Consider the following 27,746-nt stretch of genomic DNA (forward strand, 5'->3'; position numbering starts at 1 on the left):
ATACTAAGTGATGACACCACCACTATTATACTAAGTGGTGGCACCACCACTATTATACTAAGTGATGGCATCACCATTATTATACTGAGTGATGACACCACCACTATTATACTAAGTGGTGGCACCACCACTATTACACGAAGTGGTGGCACCACCACTATTATACTAAGTGATGGAATCACCACTATGATACTAAGTGATGACACCACCACTATTATACTAAGTGATGGAATCATCACTATAATACTAAGTGATGGCATCACCACTATTATACTAAGTGATGGAATCATCACTATTATACTAAGTGATGGAATCATCACTATTATACTAAGTGATGGAATCATCACTATAATACTAAGTGATGACACCACCACTATTATACTAAGTGATGGCATCACCACTATTATACTAAGTGATGGCACCACCACTATTATACTAAGTGATGGCATCACCACTATTATACTAAGTGATGGAATCATCACTATAATACTAAGTGATGGAATCATCACTATTATACTAAGTGATGGAATCATCACTATAATGCTAAGTGATGACACCACCACTATTATACTAAGTGATGGCATCACCACTATTATACTAAGTGATGGAATCATCACTATTATACTAAGTGATGGAATCATCACTATAATACTAAGTGATGGCATCACCACTATGATATTAAGTGATGGCACCACCACTATTATACTAAGTGATGGAATCATCACTATAACACTAAGTGATGACACCACCACTATTATACTAAGTGATGGCATCACCACTATTATACTAAGTGATTGAATCATCACTATTATACTAAGTGATGGAATCATCACTATTATACTAAGTGATGGAATCATCACTATAATACTAAGTGATGGCATCACCACTATGATATTAAGTGATGGCACCACCACTATTATACTAAGTGATGGAATCATCACTATAATACTAAGTGATGACACCACCACTATTATACTAAGTGATGGCATCATCACTGTGATACTAAGTGATGGAATCACCACTATGATATTAAGTGATGGCACCACCACTATAATACTAAGTGATGGCATCACCACTATTATACTAAGTGATGGAATCATCACTATAATACTAAGTGATGGCACCATCACTATTATACTAAGTGATGGCATCACCACTGTGATACTAAGTGATGGAATCACCAATATGATATTAAGTGATGGCATCACCACTATTATACTAAGTGATGGCACCACAACTATTATATTAAGTGATGGCATCACCACTGTGATACTAAGTGATGGAATCACCACTATGATATTAAGTGATGGCATCACCACTATTATACTAAGTGATGGAATCATCACTATAATACTAAGTGATGGCACCACCACTATTATACTAAGTGATGGCATCACCACTGTGATACTAAGTGATGGAATCACCAATATGATATTAAGTGATGGCATCACCACTATTATACTAAGTGATGGCACCACAACTATTATATTAAGTGATGGCATCACCACTGTGATAGTAAGTGATGGAATCGCCACTATGATATTAAGTGATGGCATCACCACTATGATATTAAGCGATGGCATCACCACTATTATACTAAGTGATGGAATCATCACTATTATATTTAGTGATGGCGGCACCACTATTATACTAAGTGATGACACCACCACTATAATACTAAGTGATGGAATCACCACTGTGATACTAAGTGATGGAATCACCACTATGATATTAAGTGATGACACCACCACTATTATACTAAGTGATGGCACCACCACTATTATACTAAGTGATGGAATCACCACTATGATATTAAGTGATGGCACCACAACTATTATATTAAGTGATGGCATCACCACTATTATACTAAGTGATGGAATCATCACTATAATACTAAGTGATGGCACCACTACTATTATATTTAGTGATGGCGGCACCACTATTATACTAAGTGATGGCATCACCACTATTATACTAAGTGGTGGCACCACCACTATTATACTACGTGATGGCACCACCACTATTATACTGAGGGCACCACCATTATTATAATAAGTGGTGGAACCACTAGTTCGGGGCAGGAACGTGTTCCAAAGGGAGGTGCGGCATGGGCAAAAAGACAGGAATGTGAGTAAAAGAGAAATGTTACCCGGGGGGTGGTGGGGGGGGGCAGTACAGGGGAGCTGGGGGCACTGGGACAGGAGTTAGGGCAGTAGTATGGGGGAACAAGAGTAGGAGGGGTGGGGTCGCTACAAGGCCACAATGCACCTGGCGTGTCACTCACGCTGCCTCCCGCCTCAGATGCTCTCACTCCCGCACTACCACCTAACTCAATCTAACCTAATGTAAAGTGAGTTGAAGTAATCTAACCTAAGCAACAAAAAAGCTGATTTCACTGGCTTAACGATCAGTCGGGGATAATGTGGATGCAACATTCACTGTAAACAAAGCCTGCGATACATACAACTGTAAAGATAGGTACCCATTGTTTCTGGGCGAACTGAGAGTGCCCTGGGCACGAACAAGCGGCCCTTAGTACAGGAGGTGAGTATTGTACAGTTGCGGAAATGTGTTTCTATACCACCTGTGGTAACCCGAGTCTCCAAATGGAACTTTGCAGTATTTTTTTTGTATCATATTCGCCACGTATCAGCTTACCAGCCGTGTTGGTCGTGTAACGACGGGCATCATTAGAGGATAGCTTTGCTATAGGTCATATACATTGGCCGTTTGGAGAATCGGGTTACACCCAGGGGATGTTGGAACACATTTCCGCAACTGTACCATACCCTGATCCAGCGTAAAGCTAACGCGACCTTCTTTAACCCAGTGTGAAGTAACCTAAAGTATCCTAACCTGACTTGACCTTGTCCTAAAGGAACCAAAAGAATTATAACCTACTATACTGGAACCTTTCCTTGAATCTGCTGTAACACACCATGACCTTATCAAACCCAATATGATTTACCAAACCTAATCTAAATGGACACTAAGATTTAATTAAAGAAGTTTGAGTTGGTAGGGTTATGTCCACCAATACTATTGGTGGTGCATACCTTTGTCCAGCGGGAAATGGTTTGTGGCGAGGAATCCTTTAATGGGATTTGGTCCGTGTTGCCTTCTCACATCTCCCTCCCGCTCTCAAACTTTTGGTAAGTATACTTGATTTCACGCCAAGGACGGTCACCTAACCTCCCCACTCTCTCTTATTCACAAAACATTCACTACGTATTTTTGTTGAGGGTCTATCCACTTCAATGTTATATACATGAACGACTAAGAAAATCATGTACTGTACTCATATGAACCAAATCGTTCATCAACTTTTTTCCATTATCCGCAAATATATCCAGTTTTAATGTCGCCCGACCAGGGTATCAAGGTCAGCCTATCAAACGTGTCTCGGCAGCACTTGACCTTGGTATGACCCTGACAGGTTGTTAAGGCCAATGTTAGGACCTTGAAAGGTAACCAGCACTAACATATAGTACATAAGTGTTTCCCTAAGTGACTGCACTGAATATCGCCCTGTGTAAAGTGTGTGTGTGTGTGTGTGTGTGTGTGTGTGTGTGTGTGATACCATCTTAAACACACCAACAAACCTGGTGTCTCGGCTCTCATTAATTTGTCCTCTTACAACATTTTCCCTGAAACTGGGGTTAAGACGTCTAGTTTGAGTCAGTATTTTCGACACCATTTTGGCTAATATCTTAAAATTGAATCTTATGTGAGCCAGTTAGATACGTTGTAAAGTCTACATTTAAGAGATATAGTAATGTATGAACTTTAATGTATCTAGTCTTGGTTAATAAACTTTATAAACTACGGGGCATCGTAAATGAGACTAAAGAATACATGTACTGTACGTATACCTACAATAAGTATATGTAAAAATATGAGTTAAATCAGTAAATCTGTGTGATCAACTTTACGAGGGTCGAGAGTAACATGTCTCTGGTGAGGATCTGTTAATATGCTTGACGGAGTTGGTAGATAAAGTTCTTAATTTACAAGAGGAACTACAACAACAATGGACAAGCATTCAAAGATCGCTGTTCATTCACACCTGTGAAGCCATAAGTCATATTACACGACTTATCTGAAAGTGGCAAGTACCTGTATGTCTTTTACAAAACTAAATACTGTACTACGATTTTCATGATTTTTTTTTTACAAGTTCCAAGATGCTTGTTAAATATTCTCATGAAGGAAATTCTGACAGCTCCCACGACACTGACCAAAACTACTGTAAGTAGCCTGACTCTTCCACTGAGTGTCGCCCAGGGAGAGGAGCACACCACTGCTTGCAGAGGTCGAGGTGACGCCGGCTTCAGGTTTCACTGTGACTTTGACCTTAGTCTTATTGTGACCAATATTTAGTCACTTTGCATCCACTGCGGCGGCTGAGTAGATACAGGCACTCGCCCCCGTTCCTAAAGGTCACTGGTTTGCGCCTGTGGCTCCTCTAGTCCACTCAGCTGTAAATAGGTACACACTGGTACAGTATCTATCCTTATAGGTGGGATAATGAAGTTGGTCGAGTGCAGAGCCTCGTTGTCTACCGGAGGCTTAGTCTTCAGTGAACTTTATTTGTGCTGTCCCTAATAGGTAGTCACGCCTACAGGACATTCTAGCACCTTACAACATAAAAGCGCAGTGTTTCAGTGACAAGATTCATTAGTTTTCGACATAATAACCCAAACACTGAACCAATCAAAAAGACACTGCATAAACCGTAAAAGCTTCCGGTGTCGGTGTCGGTAAAGTGGTGGGGAAGTACACACGGGAGGGAGACGCTGTGTCATGCAAGTGTCACAACCCTCAATGTGTTCCTACTGTTCACTGCACGGGGGAACATTCGGTACAAGCTGACCATTGCCTTTTTTTAATATTACAAGCAATACAAAAGCAACTCATTTCATCACCAAGAAACCCACGGAGCCTATTTCGTCACCAGCAAGAGAGAACGTGTGTGACACAGACCGTCTTTTAAGTATCGTATACTGCAGATGACAAGTAAAAGCTATCAACTATCTGTTATAATCTAAAATGGGTCACAGTAGAGCGTGTAAGCCATTCTCTCCTCGCCTGGCTCTAGTAGCCACCACAGCTAGGAGAGGTCTCAGCCTTGCCGACTGGAGTTTTCGTTGTCCCATGACCTTGAGGCGACATGGTTATCGTACTAGATTAACAATCCACAGGTCGCGGGTGTGAATCTTAATTTGAGAAGGTAACGGGAGACTGATATCCGCCCATAACAGGATCTCCATCAGTTTGTCGTAAAGCACCAACTGGTTCACAAATAATCAGACCACAAGTGGAGGTATACCCATCCTATCCCAACCTGGTCACTGTGATGTGTGTCTCACTTTAAGCATAAAATAAAATAGTAATAAAAATTCAGCTATTCCTCTCTGGTTGATTCCCAGCGAGTATATCAAGCTTTGTTAAATTGGCCCATCATATTTTAATATAGTTTGATGAAATGGATGTACCGATACCGAACGATATGACCGCAAGAGTTTCGGGCTTAAGGATTAGGCATAGTACCATTTGTATTCGAGTGTGCAAAGCGGTGTGTAAAATTCCGCGCCCCGCCTCTTAATTGTACTCTTCCTCTCACCCGGATATCGTAGTGGCCACACTCAGCAAGGTAATTGGTGCATGTGTCCTGATGCTCCCGCTCACACCTGCAGCATGTCAATGTGTTCTTCCTCGCCTGCTGAATCATAGCCACCAAAGACGGCTGAGGTGTTGCAACTTATGCCCTGATGATGTCTTCCTTGATTTAAAGTTCAACAACGCAGAGCCAACATAAAAGTAACTAATTTTCTGTCTCACGCCTCCCCTTCCATCGCTGTCTTCACATCCCGGAGATTCCCCCACCCCTTCTACCATCTTATAATATGTATGCAATGAGAATTTAATGTCTCCTCTGCGTGCTCGAATAAGATCAACACAAGCTGCAGGACAAAGCTGGGGTTATTGCGATTTTTTTTTATACTCCGCTTTCCATCTCATCATTCGTGTGACATGAGAAATCCAGCTCTAAATATAAGTAACGTAAGATAAAGCTTTGCACAATCAACTCTTTTTTGCACTAGAGCATGACTTGTTGTATTGTCAATGGTGGCGTCTGAAATTAACCTTAAATAATAATTACAGGTACACAATACTACTAACCAAAAAAAAAAAAATGGAATAATAAGGCAGGACAAAAATATTACAGCAACAGAGGCAATGTTCTGTGGGGCGTCGCGGATGTGCTTTACCTTGGCTGTTGTACCGTAAATTTCTTGGTAAGATAAAGCCCTAAGACTCTCCACGTTATGTCGCTACCGTAAGATTTTTTGTAGGTCACCATTACAAGTCTCAAAGTAGGTCACCACTACAAGTCTCAGGGTAGGTCACCACTACAAGTCTCAGGGTAGGTCACCACTACAAGTCTCACGGTAGGTCACCACTACAAGTCTCAGGGTAGGTCACCACTACAAGTCTCACGGTAGGTCACCACTACAAGTCTCACGGTAGGTCACCACTACAAGTCTCACGGTAGGTCACCACTACACGTTTCAGGGTAGGTCACCACTACAAGTCTCACGGTAGGTCACCACTACAAGTTTCAGGGTAGGTGACCACTACAAGTCTCAGGGTAGGTCACCACTACAAGTCTCACACCACTACAAGTCTCAGGGTAGGTCACCACTACAAGTCTCAGTAGGTCCACCACTACAAGGGTAGGTCACCACTACACCACTACAAGTCTCAGGGTAGTCACCACTACAAGGGGTAGGTCAGGTCACACACTAAAGTCTCAGGGTAGGTCACCACTACAAGTTTCAGGTTAGGTCACCACTACAAGTCTCATGGTAGGTCACCACTACAAGTCTCAGGTGGAGTCACCACTACAAGTCTCACGGTAGGTCACCACTACAAGTCTTACGGTAGGTCACCACTACAAGTCTCACACGTTTCAGGTAGGTCACCACTACAAGTCTCAGGGTGGTCACCACGACAAGTTTCAGGGTAGGTCACCACGACAAGTTTCAGAGTGAGTCACCACTACAAGTCTCAGGGTAGGTCACCACTACAAGTCTCAGGGTAGGTAGGTCACCACTACAAATCTCAGGGTAGGTCACCACTACAAGTCTCAGGGTAGTCACCACTAAAAGTATCATGGTAGGTCACCACTACAAATCTCAGGGTAGGTCACCACTACAAGTCTCAGGGTAGGTCACCACTACAAGTCTTAAGGTAGGTCACCATTACAAGTAAGATGGTAGGTCACCACTACAAGTATCATGGTAGGTCACCACTACAAATCTCAGGGTAGGTCACCACTACAAGTATCATGGTAGGTCACCACTACAAGTATCATGGTAGGTCACCACTACAAATCTCAGGGTAGGTCACCACTACAAGTCTCACGGTAGGTCACCACTACAAGTATCATGGTAGGTCACCACTACAAGTATCATGGTAGGTCACCTATGCAAGTTCTCAAGGTAGGTCACTACACAGGATTCAAAGATCACCCTAAAAGCCTTCCTTTGGTAGATTACCTAAGGTCACCAAGTGCCTTTGTGCCATAGTTCATCAGCACAAGAGCCTCCAGGCAGGCCACGCTAAGAACTTTCAAGAAGGTCACCCCCACAAGTCCTGGGGCAGATCACCATCACAAGTCTCCATGTCAGAGATGCCTTCCTTTGGTATATCACCAATACAAGTGTCTTAGGAAGAATGCCTCCACAAAGGCCTCCGGGTAGGTCACCAACAGCCATTCTTTGATAAGCTACTCATTAAATGATTTCTAGTAGGCCGGGCGAGGTCTTCATGTACAATAAAATCATTACCATACCAACCCTGTCAAATGACGAGAAAAGGTTGTGGTGGTGACCTCTGCCGGCAGGACGCGCAGTTAATACCTTAGTTTCACAATCCAGTGATGACTTCCCGATGGTGGAAAAATGTACTGTAAGACCTCGGAGGTGGAAAACGGATTAAACTTACACCCGGAGGCGTGAGTACCACTACCACACACACACTCACTGAGAAGTGGACGTTCTATAACACTTCACTTATTAATGCTCAAGCCATCTAAAAGTGCCAGTGTATGAAAAAGACGAGCGAACGTTAGTCTGGTGTAGCTTTAATTGGTGTGTGGAGAAGTGGTGAGGTACGGCGGGATCTATAAAGCGCTGTTGATGGTTTTGTATATTTTACACAGAACTAGGAGTTTACAGGACACATTACCTGTTCCTCGAAGGTGTTTGGGATTTGCCACTCGTACTGTACTTGGTAACCCTTGAGTACTGCAATAGTAACTAATAACAGGTAACCCTTGAGTACTGCAGTAGTAACTAATAACAGGTAACCCGTGAGTACTGCCACAGTAACTTATAACAGGTAACCCGTGAGTACTGCAGTAGTAACTTATAACAGGTAACCCGTGAGTACTGCAACAGTAACTTATAACAGGTAACCCGTGAGTACTGCAACAGTAACTTATAACAGGTAACCCGTGAGTACTGCAACAGTAACTCATTATAGGTAACCCGTGAGTACTGCAACAGTAACTTATAACAGGTAACCCGTGAGTACTGCAGTAGTAACTTATAACAGGTAACCCGTGAGTACTGCAACAGTAACTTATAACAGGTAACCCGTGAGTACTGCAGTAGTAACTAATAACAGGTAACCCGTGAGTACTGCAACAGTAACTTATAGCACTATAGCAGTGGTGAGTGAAGGTACAGATGGGTGAGGGTACAGTTGGGTGAAAGTACAGTTGGGTGAAGGTACAGTTGGGTGAAGGTACAGTTGGGTGAAGGTACAGTTGGGTGAAGACAGTTGGGTGACAGTTGGGTGAGGTGACAGTTGGGTGAAGGTACAGTTGGGTGAAGGTACAGTTGGGTGAAGGTACAGTTGGGTGAAGGTACAGTTGGGTGAAGGTACAGAGTGAAGGTACAGTTGGGTGAAGGTACAGATTAGTGAAGGTACAGTTGGGTGAAGGTGCAGGCGAGTGACGGTACAGGCGAGTGAAGGTGCAGGCGAGTGAAGGTACAGGCGAGTGAAGGTGCAGGCGAGTGAAGGTACAGCAGCTGGTCGAACAAAGAAACACAGCAGCAGTCAAGAACTACCAGCCACCACCCCACTGGTTATGGTCACTGTGTAGGACGATATCATGGTCGACTTAACCCATTATTTGACGTGTTTTATACTCCATCGAGGAAGTGTAAAAACCTAACCTAACCTAATAAACTAACCTAACATAAACTCACCTAACATAAACTAGCCTAACCAAACTTAGCCTCACAATCTTAACATATATTCGTTAAATTGAATAAGGTTCGGTTAAGTTGAATAAGATTAGTTTAGGTTTGGTTATGTTTGGCTACGCTAGGTTTTGGTTTTAAGAGAAATGCATAATAATTTATTCGCCACTATGGAAAAGGGCCAACACAGTTATCCTGTTTATGTGAGTATTCAAAGACAAACAAACAGACTAGGATAAAGAAAGAATGGAGGCAAGAGGACGCTAAACAAAGAGAGATAAACTACCGTCTACTTATGAACTTGGTATTGTACGTCGTGATAATACTTCAACCAAGCAAGCAGTGGCGAGGCGGGTGTTCGACATAAGGCAACATCACACTTGGCTATTATGATGATAGTTTATGTTAATGAACTATACAAGAAACACACAACACAAGGCAGCGAGGTGTGTGTTTGGGAAGGAAGTGAAAAAAAACAAACAAGACTTCATGTACCATTCAGACGTCTCATGTAGCCAATTTTCCTTGTATGGTGTGATGAAAGAGAGGGCAAAGGGGGTAATATACAGGCGTTGTGTGTCGTGGTTGTTGCAGCGAACATCAAAAACGTGTGGGAGGCGAAGGAGTGACCTCACCAGAGACCCTAAACACGCACCCGCAGTGGAGGCATCAGAGCGTGACTTCAAATGGGAGGAGAGGAAAAAGACCCAACCAGGAGCGAGAAACTGAGGTAGGATCCTTATGAGTAGGAGGTAATTATACGTAACGAACCATGTGATAATCTTCTGGCCTTCATACCACCGCCTGAGTCTCGGACATTAGTTATGACAGCCACTCTTTGACGGCCAAACATCACACGACAACACTACTCACTAAGTTGTACTCTCTGACAAGCGGCGCTGTTAATGACTGCTAACACGACCAAGGTGGAGACTGTGACCCCCACACACACTACGGGTAATTAACGTAACCAAGTATTGTTTGTATTAATCTATAGACGTGTACACCTGCAAGGGATTATCTGAAGGACTCAACTTCACCGACGATATGTATAAACAAATACACCATTACAAAAACAACAACAGAATAATGATGAATAAACCAAATGTAAGAGTGTAGGTCTGTAGGTCCATCCTCCAACACGTCCATCCATCTATCCACATAGCCACATCGACCCATAAGTCTATCTATACTTTAACCAATCAACCCACAGTAATCTGAAAGACCATTCATTCATCCATCCAGCCATCCACTCCATTCCATCTATACATTCATCCAACCACAAGGACCCATCAGCCTATCCACCTACCCATATGGACCCACCAACCCAGCCAACTACCCACGCTAACCCATCCATCAACTTATCCTTCCACTCATCCACCCACACCGACTCACAAGCCTATTCATCCATCTACTCACTCAAACGGACCCACCTATCTATCTATCTATCTAGGAGCAGGTGAGGTACAGCAATCAGTCAGACAGGTGAGTAAAGTGGGTCCTTCAGTCAAAAATGTCACCCACCCTGACCCGCTCCCGTTACCACACCGAGGTCACCTGCCCACCGCCCAATTATCCCGTCTACCTATCATCAGCCACCACTAAACCACGGGGAGATACAAATACAGATATATTCTCTCTTCAACCGTGAAATTGATTCTTTAGAGAAAAAAATCCCCAGAAACGTGTGGTTACATGGGAGACAGACAGACAGACAGACACACATACACACACACACACACACACACACACACACATACATACACACATACACACACACACGCAGGCGGGCACACACGCAAGCGCGCACGCACACACACGCACGCACAACCCAACTTTTAATACTCTCACCGAATTTTAAGTGTCAGGAATAGGGAGAAAACTTCGACTCATCACCATTATTTTTTTTCCCCTCATCCCTGCCAAGGTATATTTTTCCCCTATATCACGGTGTACTCTTCCCTGCCACAGTTTTATATCGCTTATTAGCCTAAATTAATTCCCATGAAATTTCCCTGTAATCTAATCTCATGGCCCAGAAATCATTTAGGGTTTCTAAATAGTCACCTTTACGGAAAAAAAATCTCGACTCAATCATCGTTCCCTCCCGCTTTCTCCCCCCCACCCCCTAACACGTTTTATTTAGCTTTTCACGAAGGTCGATGAAAAGGAAACTTATTATTATTATTATTATTATTATTATTATTATTATTATTATTATTATTATTATTATTATTATTATTATTATTATTATTATTATTATTATTATTATTATTATTACCGTATTAAACAAAACAAAAATTCCTAAGGATATGTCCCAATAATTCCCCAGCATACGTGTTGGGTTAGGGATTTAATCGAGGGGGTGAATGGACCAGCCCTGGGGAGTGTACCAGCCCTGGGGGAATGGACCAGCTCTGGGGGATTGGACCAGCCCTGGGGGAGTGTACCGGCCCTGGGGGAAAACCTGTGACTGGACGACATATGTACAGGTAAATCATAAAACAATACACACCTGTTAACCTGACGTGGGGAAACTGTACTAAACGTCACAGGAAAAATGAAAGAAAATGAGAATAAAGACAAGGGTAACTAAACTAAACTCAATATTGTTGCTGACCCTAAGACCCACACACTCCATTTGTATTCATTCCGGATGATGTTATTTATAAGAATTTGCATAATGTTAAGATTGTTTTTTCTTAAATTTTCGTCTTACATATTTAGGATTCGTAAGTCTCTTTGACCTGTACAATGTGGTATACTGCTGGTCTTAACTGTACCCGATCTCCATTATACCCGATCTCCATTATACCCGGTCTCCACTGTACCCGGTCTCCACTGTACCCGGTCTCCACTGTACCCGGTCTCCATTATACCCGATCTCCACTGTACCCGGTCTCCACTGTACCCGGTCTCCACTGTACCCGGTCTCCACTGTACCCGGTCTCCACTGTACCCGGTCTCCACAGCAACCCCGGCACACCAACACCTCAATCACGAACTCTTCATCCCAAGAGAGGTGGTCGGTCGTCCTCTCAGGTCCGCCTCGTAGTCTCATTACACCTTGTCGTACTTTCCCCCACGAGACTCTTAGTGGGTTAATCTACTCCGACACTGCATTCCAATTTCTTCAGTGTTTTTTTATCGCCATGTTAATGATTATAAGTATTTTCCTAAGTTAACCGAGTTTTTAGTTGTCTTTTATTGCTTTCATTTTTTCTCTACTGAATACAAATAAAGTTCAGATCACTTCTAAATAAGGTAGGAGCCATGAGTACCCCTTTTCCTACATTTCTACATATTTCACCTTTTTTCCCTATTTTCTAAGGCTCGTACGACACTTTTCTTCACCTTTGCATTACTCGTCTAAACTTTTTTTTCCAATGTCATTCTTTCTCTTTTTCTCGTGGAATTAAAAAAAAAAATTAATCGCAGTATGTACATTAACGTTAAAAATTTACATTCCTTTTTCATTTCAACTAACCCAATAAGTAAACAAAAGATAATCCTCGTGTCTCAGCTAAATATGTAAATAAATAAACATTAGAATAAACACAATGTAAACATATATCATCTAAGAGAGTTTTACTACAATGTGACCACCAAGATTTAAACATTTTCCACACATCATTAACTATCAATACATCTTGGAGCCGCGGTCCTACATCACTTATCTTAAACCGTGTAACACAAAGTTGTACTGAATAGTTGAGGATTCTTTTATACACTTTATAATTCTGTCTGGTGGAATTTTGTCTAGAGAAAAAGTGTCAGGTGGGATTTTGTCCAGTTACAACTGATAAGGTACAAGAGTCTGTTCCGTCTCTCTCGTCGTCAGTTCTCCAGTGTACATGGAAGCTTGAGTCTGACTGACCAGCTTAATTCAATGAAGATTAAATACCTGTAGGGTTAGGTTAGGATAGGTTAGGATAGGTTAGGATAGGTTAGGTTAGGATAGGTTAGGATAGGTTAGGATAGGTTAGGATAGGTTAGGTTAGGATAGGTTAGGTTAGGATAGGATAGGATAGGTTAGGATAGGTTAGGATAGGTTAGGTTAGGATAGGTTAGGATAGGTTAGGTTATGTTAGCGTCAGGGTGTTGAATCATCACATTATATAGGCCATGGTGTCTAATCGTCATGTTACTCTAAAACACATGCACTCAAAACGGCCCCAAACTCAAGTCCTACTGGTGTAAGTCTTGCCCCTGAGTGTAATACTTTAGTACATTGTAACATGTTCGCATTGAGTACAGAGTGACCAGAGTACGCAATATCTAGAGTACAGACTATAACCGACAGTGCAGAGGTACTTGAGTGACCAAAGTGCAGAAACTGACAGTGAAGAGTGTAATGAGTGACGAGAGTATAAGGAGTGACGAGAGTGTAAGGAGTGACGAGAGTATAAGGAGTGGCGAGAGTGTAATGAGTGACGAGAGTGTATTGAGGGACGAGAGTGCAATGGGGGACGAGAGTGCAATGAGGGACGAGAGTGCAATGAGTGACGAGAGTGTGAGGAGTGACGAGAGTGTGAGGAGTGACGAGAGTATGAGGAGTGACGAGAGAATGAGGAGTGACGAGAGACTGAGGAGTGACGAGAGTATGAGGAGTGACGAGAGAATGAGGAGTGATGAGAGACTGAGGAGTGATGAGAGTGAGGAGGATGAGAGTATGGAGAGGATGAGAGTATGAGGAGGATGAGTATGGGGAGGATGGAAGTATGGGGAGGATGGAAGTATGGGGAGGAAGAGAGTATGGGGAGTGGCGAGAGAATGAGGAGGATGAGAGTATAAGGAGGACGAGAGTGTAGAGGACGAGAGGTAAAGAGTGACGAGAGTGTAAAGAGCGACGAGAGAGAGACGAGAGTGTAAAGAGTGACGAGAGTATAAGGAGTGACGAGAGTATAAGGAGTGACGAGAGTATAAGGAGTGACGAGAGTGTAAAGAGTGACGAGAGTATAAGGAGTGACGAGAGTATAAGGAGTGACGAGAGTATAAGGAGTGACGAGAGTGTAAGGAGTGACGAGAGTATAATGAGTGACGACAGTATAAGGAGTGACGACAGAATAAGGAGTGACGACAGTATAAGGAGTGACGAGAGTGTAAGGAGTGACGAGAGTATAATGAGTGACGACAGTATAAGGAGTGACGAGAGTATAAGGAGTGACGAGAGTGTAAGGAGTGACGAGAGTATAAGGAGTGACGACAGTATAAGGAGTGACCAGCAAGCAAGGAGTGACCACAGAGGACCAGAGCCATAAAGAGGCCATAACTACCCAAACATGGCCACATGACCTTGACTTCACTCAGGTTACTTGGAGTTTACTTGTATTTCAGCTGAAGTTCACCATAGAGTAGACCTCAAGTTGATCCAGAGTACAGGTAAAGTTTATCTAGTGTACAGGTAAAGTTTATCTAGAGTACAGGTAAGTTTATCTAGAGTACAGGTAAAGTTGATCCAGAGTACAGGTAAAGTTGATCCAGAGTACAGGTAAAGTTTATCTAGAGTAAGGTAAAGTTTATCTAGAGTACAGGTGAAGTTGATCCAGAGTACAGGTAAAGTTGATCCAGAGTACAGGTAAAGTTGATCCAGAGTACAGGTAAAGTCGATCCAGAGTACAGGTAAAGTTTATCTAGAGTACAGGTAAAGTTGATCCAGAGTACAGGTAAAGTCGATCCAGAGTACAGGTAAAGTCGATCCAGAGTACAGGTAAAATCGATCCAGAGTACAGGTAAAGTTGATCCAGAGTACAGGTATTATCTACAGTATACCTGGTGTTTACTCAGAATATACCTGGAGTTTCCTTAGAATACACTGAGTTTACATGACCGTCACATTCGGGGAGAGGAGATGAAGAACCAAGTGTCCCTTACTGGGCTTATCTCCCCACCCCCTGGAAACACACACACATACACACACACACACACACACACACACACACACACACACACACACACACACACACACACACACACACACACACACACACACACACACACACACACACACACACACACACACACACACACCTCAATGCAGAGTGAATCAAATATGCGACAATACGAACAAAATTACTGGCACTGTCCTCTTTTCGCAGGAAGAGCAGACAGTGTCAACCAAAGGCAACTGTAAGGTCTATGTCCCTGCATCATCGAGTGACGTCTGACCTAGGCTTCCCAGGTACTGTTGTATTTGGCCCCCCCCCCACAAGAAGCAGCAGCAGGTACTGGCGTCGCCCGGTGTGGCCTTTGCACAATAGTAGTAGAGAGAGGATGGCCCTGGTGCAACGTAGTACAGTAGTAGTAATAAGAGGATGGCCCTGGTACAACGTAGTACAGTAGCAGGCTAAAGAGGATGGCCCTGGTACAACGTAGTAGCCAGCAGCAGCATTAAGAGGATGGCTCCTGGTGCCAACGTAGTACAGTAGCAGTAATAAGAGGATGGCCCTGGTAGGCTGAGTGATGGCCCTGGTACAACGTGCACAGTAGTAGTAATAAGAGGATGGCTGGCACAATGTAGCACAGTAGCAGCAGTAATAAGAGGATGGCTCTGGTGCAACGTAGTACAGTAGTAGTAATAAGAGGATGGCCCTGGTACAACGTAGTACAGTAGCAGTAATAAGAGGATGGCTCTGGTACAACGTAGTACAGTAGCAGTAATAAGAGGATGGCCCTGGTACAACGTAGTACAGTAGCAGTAATAAGAGGATGGCCCTGGTACAACGTAGTACAGTAGCAGTAATAAGAGGATGGCCCTGGTACAACGTAGTAGTACAGTAGCAGTAATAAGAGGATGGCTCTGGTACAACGTAGTACAGTAGCAGTAATAAGAGGATGGCCCTGGTACAACGTAGTACAGTAGCAGTAATAAGAGGATGGCCCTGGTACAACGTAGTACAGTAGCAGTAATAAGAGGATGGCCCTGGTACAACGTAGTACAGTAGCAGTAATAAGAGGATGGCCCTGGTACAACGTAGTACAGTAGCAGTAATAAGAGGATGGCCCTGGTACAACGTAGTACAGTAGCAGTAATAAGAGGATGGCCCTGGTACAACGTAGTACAGTAGCAGTAATAAGAGGATGGCCCTGGTACAACGTAGTACAGTAGCAGTAATAAGAGGATGGCCCTGGTACAACGTAGTACAGTAGCAGTAATAAGAGGATGGCCCTGGTACAACGTAGTACAGTAGCAGTAATAAGAGGATGGCCCTGGTACAACGTAGTACAGTAGCAGTAATAAGAGGATGGCCCTGGTACAACGTAGTACAGTAGCAGTAATAAGAGGATGGCCCTGGTACAACGTAGTACAGTAGCAGTAATAAGAGGATGGCCTGGTACAACGTAGTACAGTAGCAGTAATAAGAGGATGGCCCTGGTACAACGTAGTACAGTAGCAGTAATAAGAGGATGGCCCTGGTACAACGTAGTACAGTAGCAGTAATAAGAGGATGGCCCTGGTACAACAGCGACAGTAAGAGACCGACAAACGGACTGCATTCCCAGGACACACACACTTCCGGACTAACCCAACCCCCGACCTCCTCTTCCGCCAGATGACGGCGGATGATACACTAACAATCAAGAAATAAACTTCACATAAAATATTCAAACAACGCTCAAGGCTCCTGGGTACACTATATCGCCGTGTGTGGAAACCTTGAACCGTTTACCGTTGAGGAAAACAGGAACGGGTGAGGACAACAGGCTTCTATGTTGTTAAACTAAATTATATTACCAAAAGAGCTAGTTAACAGTTGTCAAGCCTCAAATACATGTGTACAGGGGACGGAGAGCCAGGAGTCAGATGCATATGAACAAAAAACAGCACACATTTAATACTATACTTCTCAATTAATACCGTGGAAAATTAAGAGGAGGAATATCTATTTTTATATTGGGATGAATACACGAATACATGGTGGGTGTGGGTATACATTGTATCTAAAGAGTATACATAACCTGAAAACGATATTATTGAGTTAAGTCTGCCTGATGGCCATTAATCTCCGGCAAGACAACTATCAGGTGACATAAACCAACATACTATCAGGTGACATAAACCAGCAAACTATCAGGTGACATAAACCAACAAATTATCAGGTGACAAACTAGCAAACTATCAGGTTACAAACCAACAAATTATCAGGTGACAAACCACCAAACTATCAGGTAACAAACTGGCGACTCCCCGATTCTCAAAGGCTCTTCACGTTAAATGTACCCTGTATTTGGAGATATAATGACGTATCTTAAAGACTCGTCGAAACTACAGCACCAAATAGCATTAAAAAACAACGAGGAAACTGTACCAAGATAATAACCTAACTAACCTGCATTCTTCCATCCCAATACGGAGATAAAAACAACATTGTGTGAATGTTTGAGACTCCGGAGCTTCTTCCGGATTTCCTCAAAAGAGCTTCACGACAACACTACAATAACGAAGACAAAAGGTGTTGATACTGTTAGTGAGGCGAGGAATGGTGTACAAGCATGATAATGGGGACATAAAGAACAGTGGGTGTGAGAGGTACAGCAGCGAGGGAGGTACAGCAGCGAGGGAGGTGCAGCAATGAAGGAGGCACATCAGTGGGGGAGGCACAGCAGCGTGAGGGGTACACCAGCGTGGGGTTACAGCAGCGTGGGGGGGGTACAGCAGCGAGGGGGGTACAGCAGTGAGGGAGGTACAGCAGCGAGGAGGTACAGCAGCGAGGGGGGAAACAGCAGCGAAGTAGGTACAGCAGCGAGGGAGGTACAGCAACGTGGGAGGGGGTACTGCAACGAGGAGGGGGTACAGCAGCGAGGGAGGTACAGCAGCGAGAGAGGTACAGAAAGAGAGGGGCACACCAGCGTGGGGGCAGCAGCGAGGGAGGTACAGCAGCGAGGGAGGTACAGCAGCGAGGGAGGTACAGCAGCGAGGGAGGCACAGCAGGAGGGAGGCAGCAGCGAGGAGGTACAGCAGTGAGGGAGGTACAGCAACGTGGAGGGGGTACTGCAACGAGGAGGGGGTACAGCAGCGAGGGGGGGTACAGCAACACTAGCAACACCCACCACAGGAGGACCATCCCCTGTATACACCTACCGACAGCTCCCTCCTTCACATTCTCCCTTGAAGATCCCTTTCATATTCCCCCTCCTACAGTTCTCCCTTGGTTCCCATTCAGTCCCCCTTGTTGACGCCCTAAACAGTCCTTTTATACTACTCCCTATAGTTCTCAGTATAGGTCTATATTATATAATGGAAGCCCCTCGAAATCGACGATGGCCGGCCCAAGGGCCTCCTAGGCGTGAATTTGTTTAAGGTGTAAAAGCTGTCGCCAGGATGCTGACCATTACACCACAGGTCTATATTACAGTACCCCCTTCAAAGGCCCATTACGAGGTTTTCATCCACAGTCATTCTTCATAATCGACCCTTGTAGATAAATTTATAGTCTCGTAGTCCTTCTTCAGTTCTTTCTTCTATTTTTCTTCGCCCCTTCCTCCTCCAAGTCGTCCCCTTGATCCCTTTTTGTTTTCAATGACCACAGTCCTCCCTTACTCATCCACAGACTCTTCTCTCGTGGGTCTTCCCTGGGTGTCCACTTCGTGTTGCCACCTTTACCCTGGCCTCACAGCTTCCCCCCATGTGGCAGTGAAGGCCTCCTCGTTTTTAGAAATGCCACAACAATTTTCAGCAGGACAAAAAAGAATGGGAGGCGTCGAACGGTTGTGAGCCAGCCAGCCAGCCAGCACAGTTCCCATCCACCCAGGAATTTACCAAGTCATGTTACAGAGAAACTGACAAATACATACTGTACTGATACAAGGATGAGATGTACAATTTCGACGTGTGACATTTAAGAATTTTCTTCTCTTACAAGTTGATGTTCTGTAATGATGACAACATTACATTAACACAACTCGGGAACAAGATACAGTGATGCTGAACAATGACTACTGTAATTATGCGCAATCTCTGTACCTGTCTCTGTACTTCTATAAATCACATGGGAGATAATCAAGTCGACAGATCTTTTACAAGTACTGTCGAAAAAATTACTCTGATGTACAAGGAGAAGGTATAATGATGTTGATTAAAATTATTTATCATGGTAATATACAGACCCTCAAGCATCTACGGTGAGGGTATGGTGTGGGGAGGCGATGGAGTGGTGTGGGGAGGCGATGGTGTGGGGAGGCGATGGGTGGGTTGGTGGGGAGGCGATGGGGAGGCGATGGGTTGGTGGTGGGGAGGATGGAGCGATGGGTTGGTGTGGGGAGGCGATGGAGGGGAGGCGATGGGTTGGTGTGGGGAGCGATGGAGTGGGGAGGCGATGGGGGTGTGATGGTGGGGAGGCGATGGGTTGGTGAGGGATGGGTGGGAGGCGATGGGTTGGTGGGAGAGGGAGGCGCGCGATGGGATGGAGTGGTGATGGGATGGATGGGGGAGGGGATGGGATGGTGTGGGGAGATGGAGTGGGAGGGATGGTTGGTGTGGGGAGGCGATGGAGTGGGAGGCGATGGTGGTGGGGAGGCGATGGAGGAGGCGATGGGTTGGGTGGGGAGGCGATGGGATGGAGGGTGGGATGGATGGATGGAGTGGGTGGGGAGGCGATGGGATGGAGTATGGGAAGGTGATGGGATGGGGGGATGCGAGTGGTGATGGAGGCGAGGCGAGGTGATGGGAGGCGATGGGGGAGGCGATGGTGGAGGATGGATGGGATGTGGGGAGGCGATGGGATGGAGGGTGGGGATGGAGGGAGGGTGGATGGGGGTGGGTGGGATGGATGGAGTGGGTGGATGGGATGGAGGGTGGCAGATGGGACGGAGTGGTGGGGATGGGGTGGGGTGTGGGGATGGGATGGAGGGTGGGGATGGGATGGATGGAGTGTGGCGGATGGGATGGAGTGGGGATGGGGAGGGATGGGATGGTGGAATGGGATGGAGTGGTGGGGGAGGGATGGAGGGTGTGGATGGAGTGGGATGGATGGGAGGGGAGTGGTGTGGGGAAGGGAGGGAATGGGGAGTGGTGTGGAGAGGGAAGGAGGTGTGGGGAGGGAAAGGAGGGTGTGGGAGTGTGGAGTGGTGTGGGGGGGAGTGGGTGGGAGGGAAGGGAGTGGTGGGGAGGGAGGGAGGTGGAGGGTGTGGGGAGGGAAGGGAGGGAGGGAAGGGAGTGGGGGGGTGGAGTGGTGGGGAAGTGGAGGTGGGTGGGGAAGGGGTGGGAGTGGAGGGTGGGAAGGGGTGAAGGAGTGGTGTGGGGAAGAAGTGGGAGTGGGTGAAGGGTAAGAAGTGGGGGGTGGGGTGGTGGGTGGTGTGGGGGAAGGGAGGGGTGGTGTGGGGAAGGGAGTGGTGTGGGAGAAGGGTGGGAGTGGTGAAGGGGTGGGAGTGGTGTGGGGAAGGGGTGGGAGTGGTGTGGGGGAAGGGAGGGAGTGGTGTGGGTGATGGGAAATCAGAGGGTGAAATTGGAGACAAGAGCGGTGAGAGTGAAGGTGAACCTGGATGTGAGAGAGTGAGAGTGAAGGACAACCATTACACGTATCATGCAAACCTCTCACCTGACCTCTTACCTGTCCACTTATGGGCCCAACAGCCCTCTACTGTAACACATTACCCAGATAACACTCCTCCTAATATGTTCAGGACCATTCTTGTATGAGCCCTCTCCTCAATTCAGTATATATATATATATATATATATATATATATATATATATATATATATATATATATATATATATATATATATATATATATATATATATATATATATATATTCATTGGATCATGACAGAAACGTTTTATTTAATCTTTCATACAAATTGGCCAGGAAGAAACACTTATAGAAGCATAATCTTACAAATTTTATTTAAAAGTAAAATATACCATAGACCCTCACTTCAAACACCTACTCACTGTATATATCATAGAAGGTAAATAAAGAAGATAAACCCTCGGAAAGTGTAACAATAAGGTGAAAGGTCTATGACCAGGAGCCCTTGTACTAGCGCTCTCTAGTGATTATCATGATATTAACAGTTAACATCAGGTTCGCAATTTATTACGTTCAGAAATTAAAAATACCCAGCCAGACTGACAGGGTCCAGAGGCACCCCCAGCTTCACCCCCCCCCCACACACACACTCGAGGAGCAGCTCGAGAGAAAGAATAACAACTTATTTTTATTTTGTTCATAACTGACTTATAATTGATCCTCTTCCACGTATTATCTTACATCTGGCAGCCTGCACTAACACAAGAAGGATTTTATATTTTTGCTGTAATTAAATTATTTTACCTTGTGTTTACGTCCTAGTTAAGAGTTTTGGCCGGCAGATGTACCATGGATGATCGGATAATAATCTACCTACCCGCCGCTAATGAGCAAACTGCCTGTGTCAGTGTACAAGAAGCTCCTTTCCTCACCACAATAAATATAAAGCGGAACCAAACCTGTATCTTTACCTACTATTTAAACATTTAATAATGTTTTTTTCTTACTGAGTGGACTGTCACTATTAAGCCACTGAGGAGTGAGTGACCAGCGGTGGAGGTGAAGCAGGTCCTGAGGTGGGCTGAAGATGGTTAACCCAGCTGTAGGTATACTGTCTCACTTACTCCTGACCTGTGCCATGGTTCCCTCACTCTGCCTTTTATCAACCACACTGCTGGTCATTAATACTTGCTGGCTATAAGTACCAAAGTAACCAAGATACAAACAAGGCTCTCCTTTACGAAAATCTATAAGCTAAATCAGCATCGCTTCCAGCTGGCGACTTATCAACAGGCTGCCCTTAAACTCTCCCAGCATCTCAGTTATTGGAGGGCGAATTATCCACAAGACATCATTGGTACACCAGGGATCAACTTACCTCTTCCAAGACGTCGGCGATCTTGATGAGTGTCTCCTCCTGCAGGGCCTGGAAGGTGGGCACGCTGCAACACAAAACAGATATCAGTCATAAGAGGGAAATCTTTCGAGCACAAGAAAATATTTGGATTGAAAACTGTCAAGTCAAGGTTTTCGACGGATATACAAGAACAAAAAAGAATGTAGTTAGACACTTGAGGAGACAAGTACTGTACCTCTTAATACCTTACCCATGGTTGTGGTAGTAAGTGTCGGGTGCCCAGCCATCTGCACCTATTGGGTTTTGGTGATAATGGACCCAATTGTTCAGTATACTTTACCTAAGGCGCTGACTTCTTGAAATATATTAAAAATAACTAATACCAGATTAAATTCCATGGAACAGCAATATATAGAATTATGTTAACAGTACAAGCTGGTAATGTGTGTGAGCGCACCTATGCAAGTGATAATGCAGACGGCCTTGCATGTACAGTATATGCACAATAAATCATGTTCTCAAGAACTCATTATACTTGACGAAGACATGAACATTGGAGACAGTTTCAGCTCTCAAAAGATAGTTATCTATTTTATTTCCCCTCACAACTTTCTAACTGTCACCATCCCTATGACCTGCTGGCCCTCAAATACAACAATATACAACAATAATATCGGTGCATAATTACAAACACTAGCTGTGGTTACCTCATCAAGCATTGAGGTCGTCAGTTACCATGAAACGTGTGAGCATCTCGCTGGCTGCCGCTGACCGAGATCTTTACCTTTATGATGTACAAGATCATAAACCTTTCGCAACAATCAACAAAGTTGGTGCTGTAATATTTGACGGTCGGGAATATATGTGTATGTGTGTGTGTGTGTGTGTGTGTGTGTGTGTTTATGCTCCATGTGTGTATGAGCCTTGAACTAAATAAAATTGAGATAACTAGCAAAAGAGAAAGGCGAAAAAAATTCCTACAGTGGAGTGGACAAACGAGAAGCAGCAGGCCATTATGCTGCGACCTGAAAACTGTGTCACACGGGGAGCTCCTGCACCACTATCTCCTGCCTGCCCCTGTACCTCTCCACAAGCCTGCATCTCTCCCTGCATCTCTCCACAAGCCTGCATCTCTCCACAAGCCTGTACACTCGGAAACCATAATTTCTAGCCCTCATGGGTAGGTGCTGGAGGTTAGTACAGTGTCCTTTCTGGACGGGGGCCCACTCTAACTATCACGAGGCAACACACGCACGAACACACACAGTCAAAGTACGGCTGTATAGATGACATTATGTATAAATATTGTATATGGCACTGTATACTCTGCATTATCTTCATTATATATGAACACGAAGAAAAATTACCATAGGTTGTAGTTACGAAAGTATGAATGGAAATAAACACATCCAAACCACCCAGTGACTCCACACAACGTTTACAGCGCTTGTGTGTGTGCCAGACCACGATGCTTCCACCACACCCCATCATTCGCGTAACTATATGAAAAATCGTGTTTAATTTAACTACATATTTCAAAAACCTTAAATTACATGTGGATCAGTCACTCCTCATTTGACACACTTATAGTGTAATACTTTGACCATCCCACCTGGGCACATGGAGGCCCACGGTAACTCTCACGGGGCAACATACGCACGAACACACAAGTTATGATAGTGAACCCTTCCAGGCTTCACTATCATTATCATGTTATGTTCATTGTACTCTGTATCTTGGTAACTAGTCATAGTATCAATACATGACAGTGTTATTAGTATAATATTGTAACTTTTGCCCTACAGTTATTGTTGTAAATCATGGACAGGAAGGATACATAAATTGCAATATCAAGTGTATGGTTCGTTCAAAGCCACCCCAAGTCAGACAACGCGTCACACAAAGTTGCACTGTGTGTGTGTGTGTGTGTGTGTGTGTGTGTTCTGTAACATTAAGCTTCATCCTTAGTAGGTAAGATGTTTCATAAAGAGGTTTCTCTCATTCGTCATTGTGAGCATCGTCCCAGAGCACATTGTTTCCATCAAAACCATGGTTCATTCTTATTTCCCTTCTTCCGTGTAACTATATCCATATGGTTAAGTGCATTTTAATTTGCACTCCCTCGAGAGACGTAGAGTGACGGGCGATATGATAAAGGTGTATAAATGGAAGTCAGGGCTAAACAAAGGGGACATAACAAAGGTACTCAAACTATCCAACCAGGAGCGAACTCGTAACAATGGTTTTAAATTAGACAAATAGGTAAACATTGGTTTGGAAATAGAGTAGTGGACGAGTGGAACAAGTTACCAAATATTATCATTAACTTGAATACGCTGGATAGCTTCAAATATAGGTTGGATGGATATATAAGCAATAGGGGTTGGGTGTAAATGAGACTGCCCAGTATGGGCCAATAGGCCCGCTACAATTTCCTCAATTCTTATGTTCTTATGACACAACAAGGGGCGAACCTAATTGAAGGAGTGATGTGTCCTACAGCACACACACACACGATGGTCTGATGCATCATGCCTTTATCACGGTCATCTGTGATCTATTTCAGAATCAATGCATCATTTTTCTTCTCTCTCAGAAGTATATCCAAAGTCTTCGACGCTGTCATGTACACAATGACCAATCAAGGCTTGACGTACATGTCAGCGTGCAGAGTTAGTGTCACAGATACGTTGTCGTCGAAGGGAAACAAGTTCCAACCTTTACGATATCACTTAAGTAGGTGAGGAAAAACTACCCCAGTGACCTTGTACGTCACACACACACACACATTTAGACTGACAGAGTGTAGTACTACATGTACTGTACATCAGTGGTATTTAGTACTGTGTATTCTGAAACGACCTTCGCAACGTATGCATTTTTTATCTGGTGCAATTATACATATTTTTCAGAGATAGAGAGCATACGCGGGCACACACAAAGATGGACGCAGGACAGAAAAAAACTCACTCTCTCTCTCTCACGTGGGTATCACATGAAGCAGTAACTGTCCCGGGACCCCCAGGCTTCACTCGCCCTACACCTAAAAAACGTTTGGGGGGCCAAAGCAGATCAGCTGACGCCAGTAGTGACGCGTGCCACTCAACCATAAACAAACGCTTTATCCCTAGATACCTCTTGTGAGATACAGCCTCGTATTATTAATGCTATAAATCCCCTTATAATCTGTGGTAATGGTGGCAGACTATTGAGAGGTTATAGTGGCAAGTGTTATTGTATTGTGATGATAATGGAGACCTGAATCTTTATGGAGTGTGGTAATGGTTGTATAGTGGTGGCATGAATCGTTATCAGCTCTGGTATAAACCATTACTGCTTGTGGTAGTGGTGGCGTGATGCAGCAGGGACCATCATCACCTGAGGTAGTGAACGCGAGGATTGGTTCCGAGTATGACGTCAAGGTTTTTTTACGACAAGAACAACGTGTAAAAAAAAAAAAAATCTTTCTCGGAACAGGTTTAACATGGTCCTTTCAGAGACACACATACAGACAAACAGACACAAAGAAAAAAGAAGAGAAGTTAGGAATGGATAAGTCGAAAAGGAGACACTGATGAACCGACAGACAAGCAAACAGGGAAATAAGACAGTATATAATCGGGTTATTTGTTTGCACTTTTGCTTTCACTTCATTTTGGTCTTATTTACTATGTTTTCCTCTGTCATTTACTTTACTTAAGGTAATTATTTCACTACTAACATGAGTCATGCTTTCTGTGTTGTGTACGTTAATTTTATGGTTTTGTTGTATTACTGTGCACATTATTATCAATACAATTATTATTATTATTTATATAACCAATACAAACTATTATTATCATAAAGAATATTTCATCCCAGTCGACGGACGTGGGGGAGGACCAGAAGGGGGGATAAAAAAATGCGCCTCCTCAAAAAAGTGGTCGAATACGCGCAGGATCGGAAGTGCGGCGTATATGAAGGCCCCTAGATAATGCCGGTGACGGAGACAACAAACGGGGAAGGCGTGGCAGCAGCGGCAACACGAGGACGTAGTAACTCAAGATGAAGGGAGGGAGGGAGGGAGAATGTCAAGGTGACCACGACGACGGCACTACCTCCCTCCCTCCCTCCGTTGCTCTACCACTAGCGGGACACTCACGAATTAACGACGGCCCTCCCTCGTTACTCCACCACCAGTAGTACACATTACCGGCGGAAAACTCACGAGTGACAGAGGATCTTGTTGCCTATCAGATACTCTCATGACCATGTCTCTAACTGTACCATCAAGCCTGACACGGCTCTAACTGTACCCTCAGACCATACACGGCTCTAACTGTACCCTCAGACTAGACACGGCTTTGTGCCAAGAAGGTTTCCACCACATTAGTTCCGAGGAAACCGTTACAACATCGTGGCGAAAGAGATACAAGAATGTCTTGTATTTACATGATTATAATTTCCCAGAATATCGTCCTGTAAAACATTAGACAACTCCTGACGGAAAGTCCAGTACTCAGAAGAAAACCTGAGATAACAACAGAGATTCAACGAAGTTTCGGTAATTTTACAAGTTAACCTCAATAAAGTGTACAGAAAAAAAGTAATGCCATCTTTGTATTATTTAGTTTTCCCCAAGTCGAAATGTCAGAGTTCCCTGCCACCTGACCTTCACTTTACAGAAACCAAGTGGTAGTGGCTAGACCAGTTTGAGGCACCATACACAGTAACAAACTCCAGACGCTATTTAATGCTCGTGCTGGCTCTGTTTTCATGGGATGGACCTGACGTTTACCGACCCTTTGCGTGTCTGGAAAAACCCCCACTCAAGTCGAGGTGAAGGACATTATGCGGTAGACAAACAACATGTTGGGTCACTGTCTACACGGGTAACCGGATAAAACCCCAACGGACAAAGCCCCAGTCTCATATATAAAATATAAAATAAAACACTTTTAAGCTTAGGTTTTGTCATGGAACCGTCTACACGATACTTGAAGAAAATCTCAACTTGAAGGGAAATCTAAAAGTACGAAGCAAACAACTTAAGCCGGTAAGATGACCTTTGAAACCGTGACCTTGACCTTTCAGTACTAGAGCAATCCCAGATTACAACGCTCCCCACTACCCGCCACGCCCAGGCCCCGCCACCAGCCGAGACAGTAACCAGCTCACCGGGTGTGACGATTTGAACGTGATACTGGAGCCAAGTGTACGATATTGACCGTGACCAGTAATTACGGAGATAAAGTACAGTCTAGACCAGAATTTCACAGCCCTCTAATGAAGTTTACAGTGTTACATCCCAGACATAAATGCTGCTACACAAAACATAACTCCCCATGGCCGCATCACTTATCCATAAGGCTGCACTGGTCTTAGAGAGGACGTATCACTGTGGCATACGTGAACCCGCGCACCACACAGAGCATAACATGATACTGTACTGTGCTCCAACTTGCTTTACACAGAGTTGTATATATTGCATAACACGACTTTCCTGTCACAGTATTTTAGTTCAGTCGATCACGCAGAAAATAATATGTTCTACAGGAATGTTTTGGTGTTCTCCAGCAGTCACACTGTTTGTAGGAATCACTTATTTTTTCGTGTTATACTGTACACAATTATATAGTAGTAAAGGGCCAAGTAAAACACAA

General features: G+C 44.2%; 1 protein-coding gene across 2 annotated transcripts in view; it reads right to left on the reverse strand.

The window, feature by feature from the left end:
* Positions 1-27,746, reverse strand: part of LOC121880177 (cGMP-dependent protein kinase, isozyme 2 forms cD5/T2-like) — a 106,075-nt gene that overhangs the window by 55,836 nt on the left and 22,493 nt on the right. For both annotated transcript variants that reach the window (XM_042387301.1, XM_042387302.1), the window contains exon 3: positions 22,126-22,189. In XM_042387301.1, coding sequence (XP_042243235.1) covers positions 22,126-22,189 — 64 coding nt within the window. The remainder of the gene's footprint in view (positions 1-22,125; positions 22,190-27,746) is intronic.

This window comes from Homarus americanus, unplaced genomic scaffold (assembly GCF_018991925.1).
Source record: "Homarus americanus isolate GMGI-L3 unplaced genomic scaffold, GMGI_Hamer_2.0 scaffold30108, whole genome shotgun sequence".
NCBI classification, from domain to species: Eukaryota; Metazoa; Arthropoda; class Malacostraca; order Decapoda; family Nephropidae; genus Homarus; species Homarus americanus.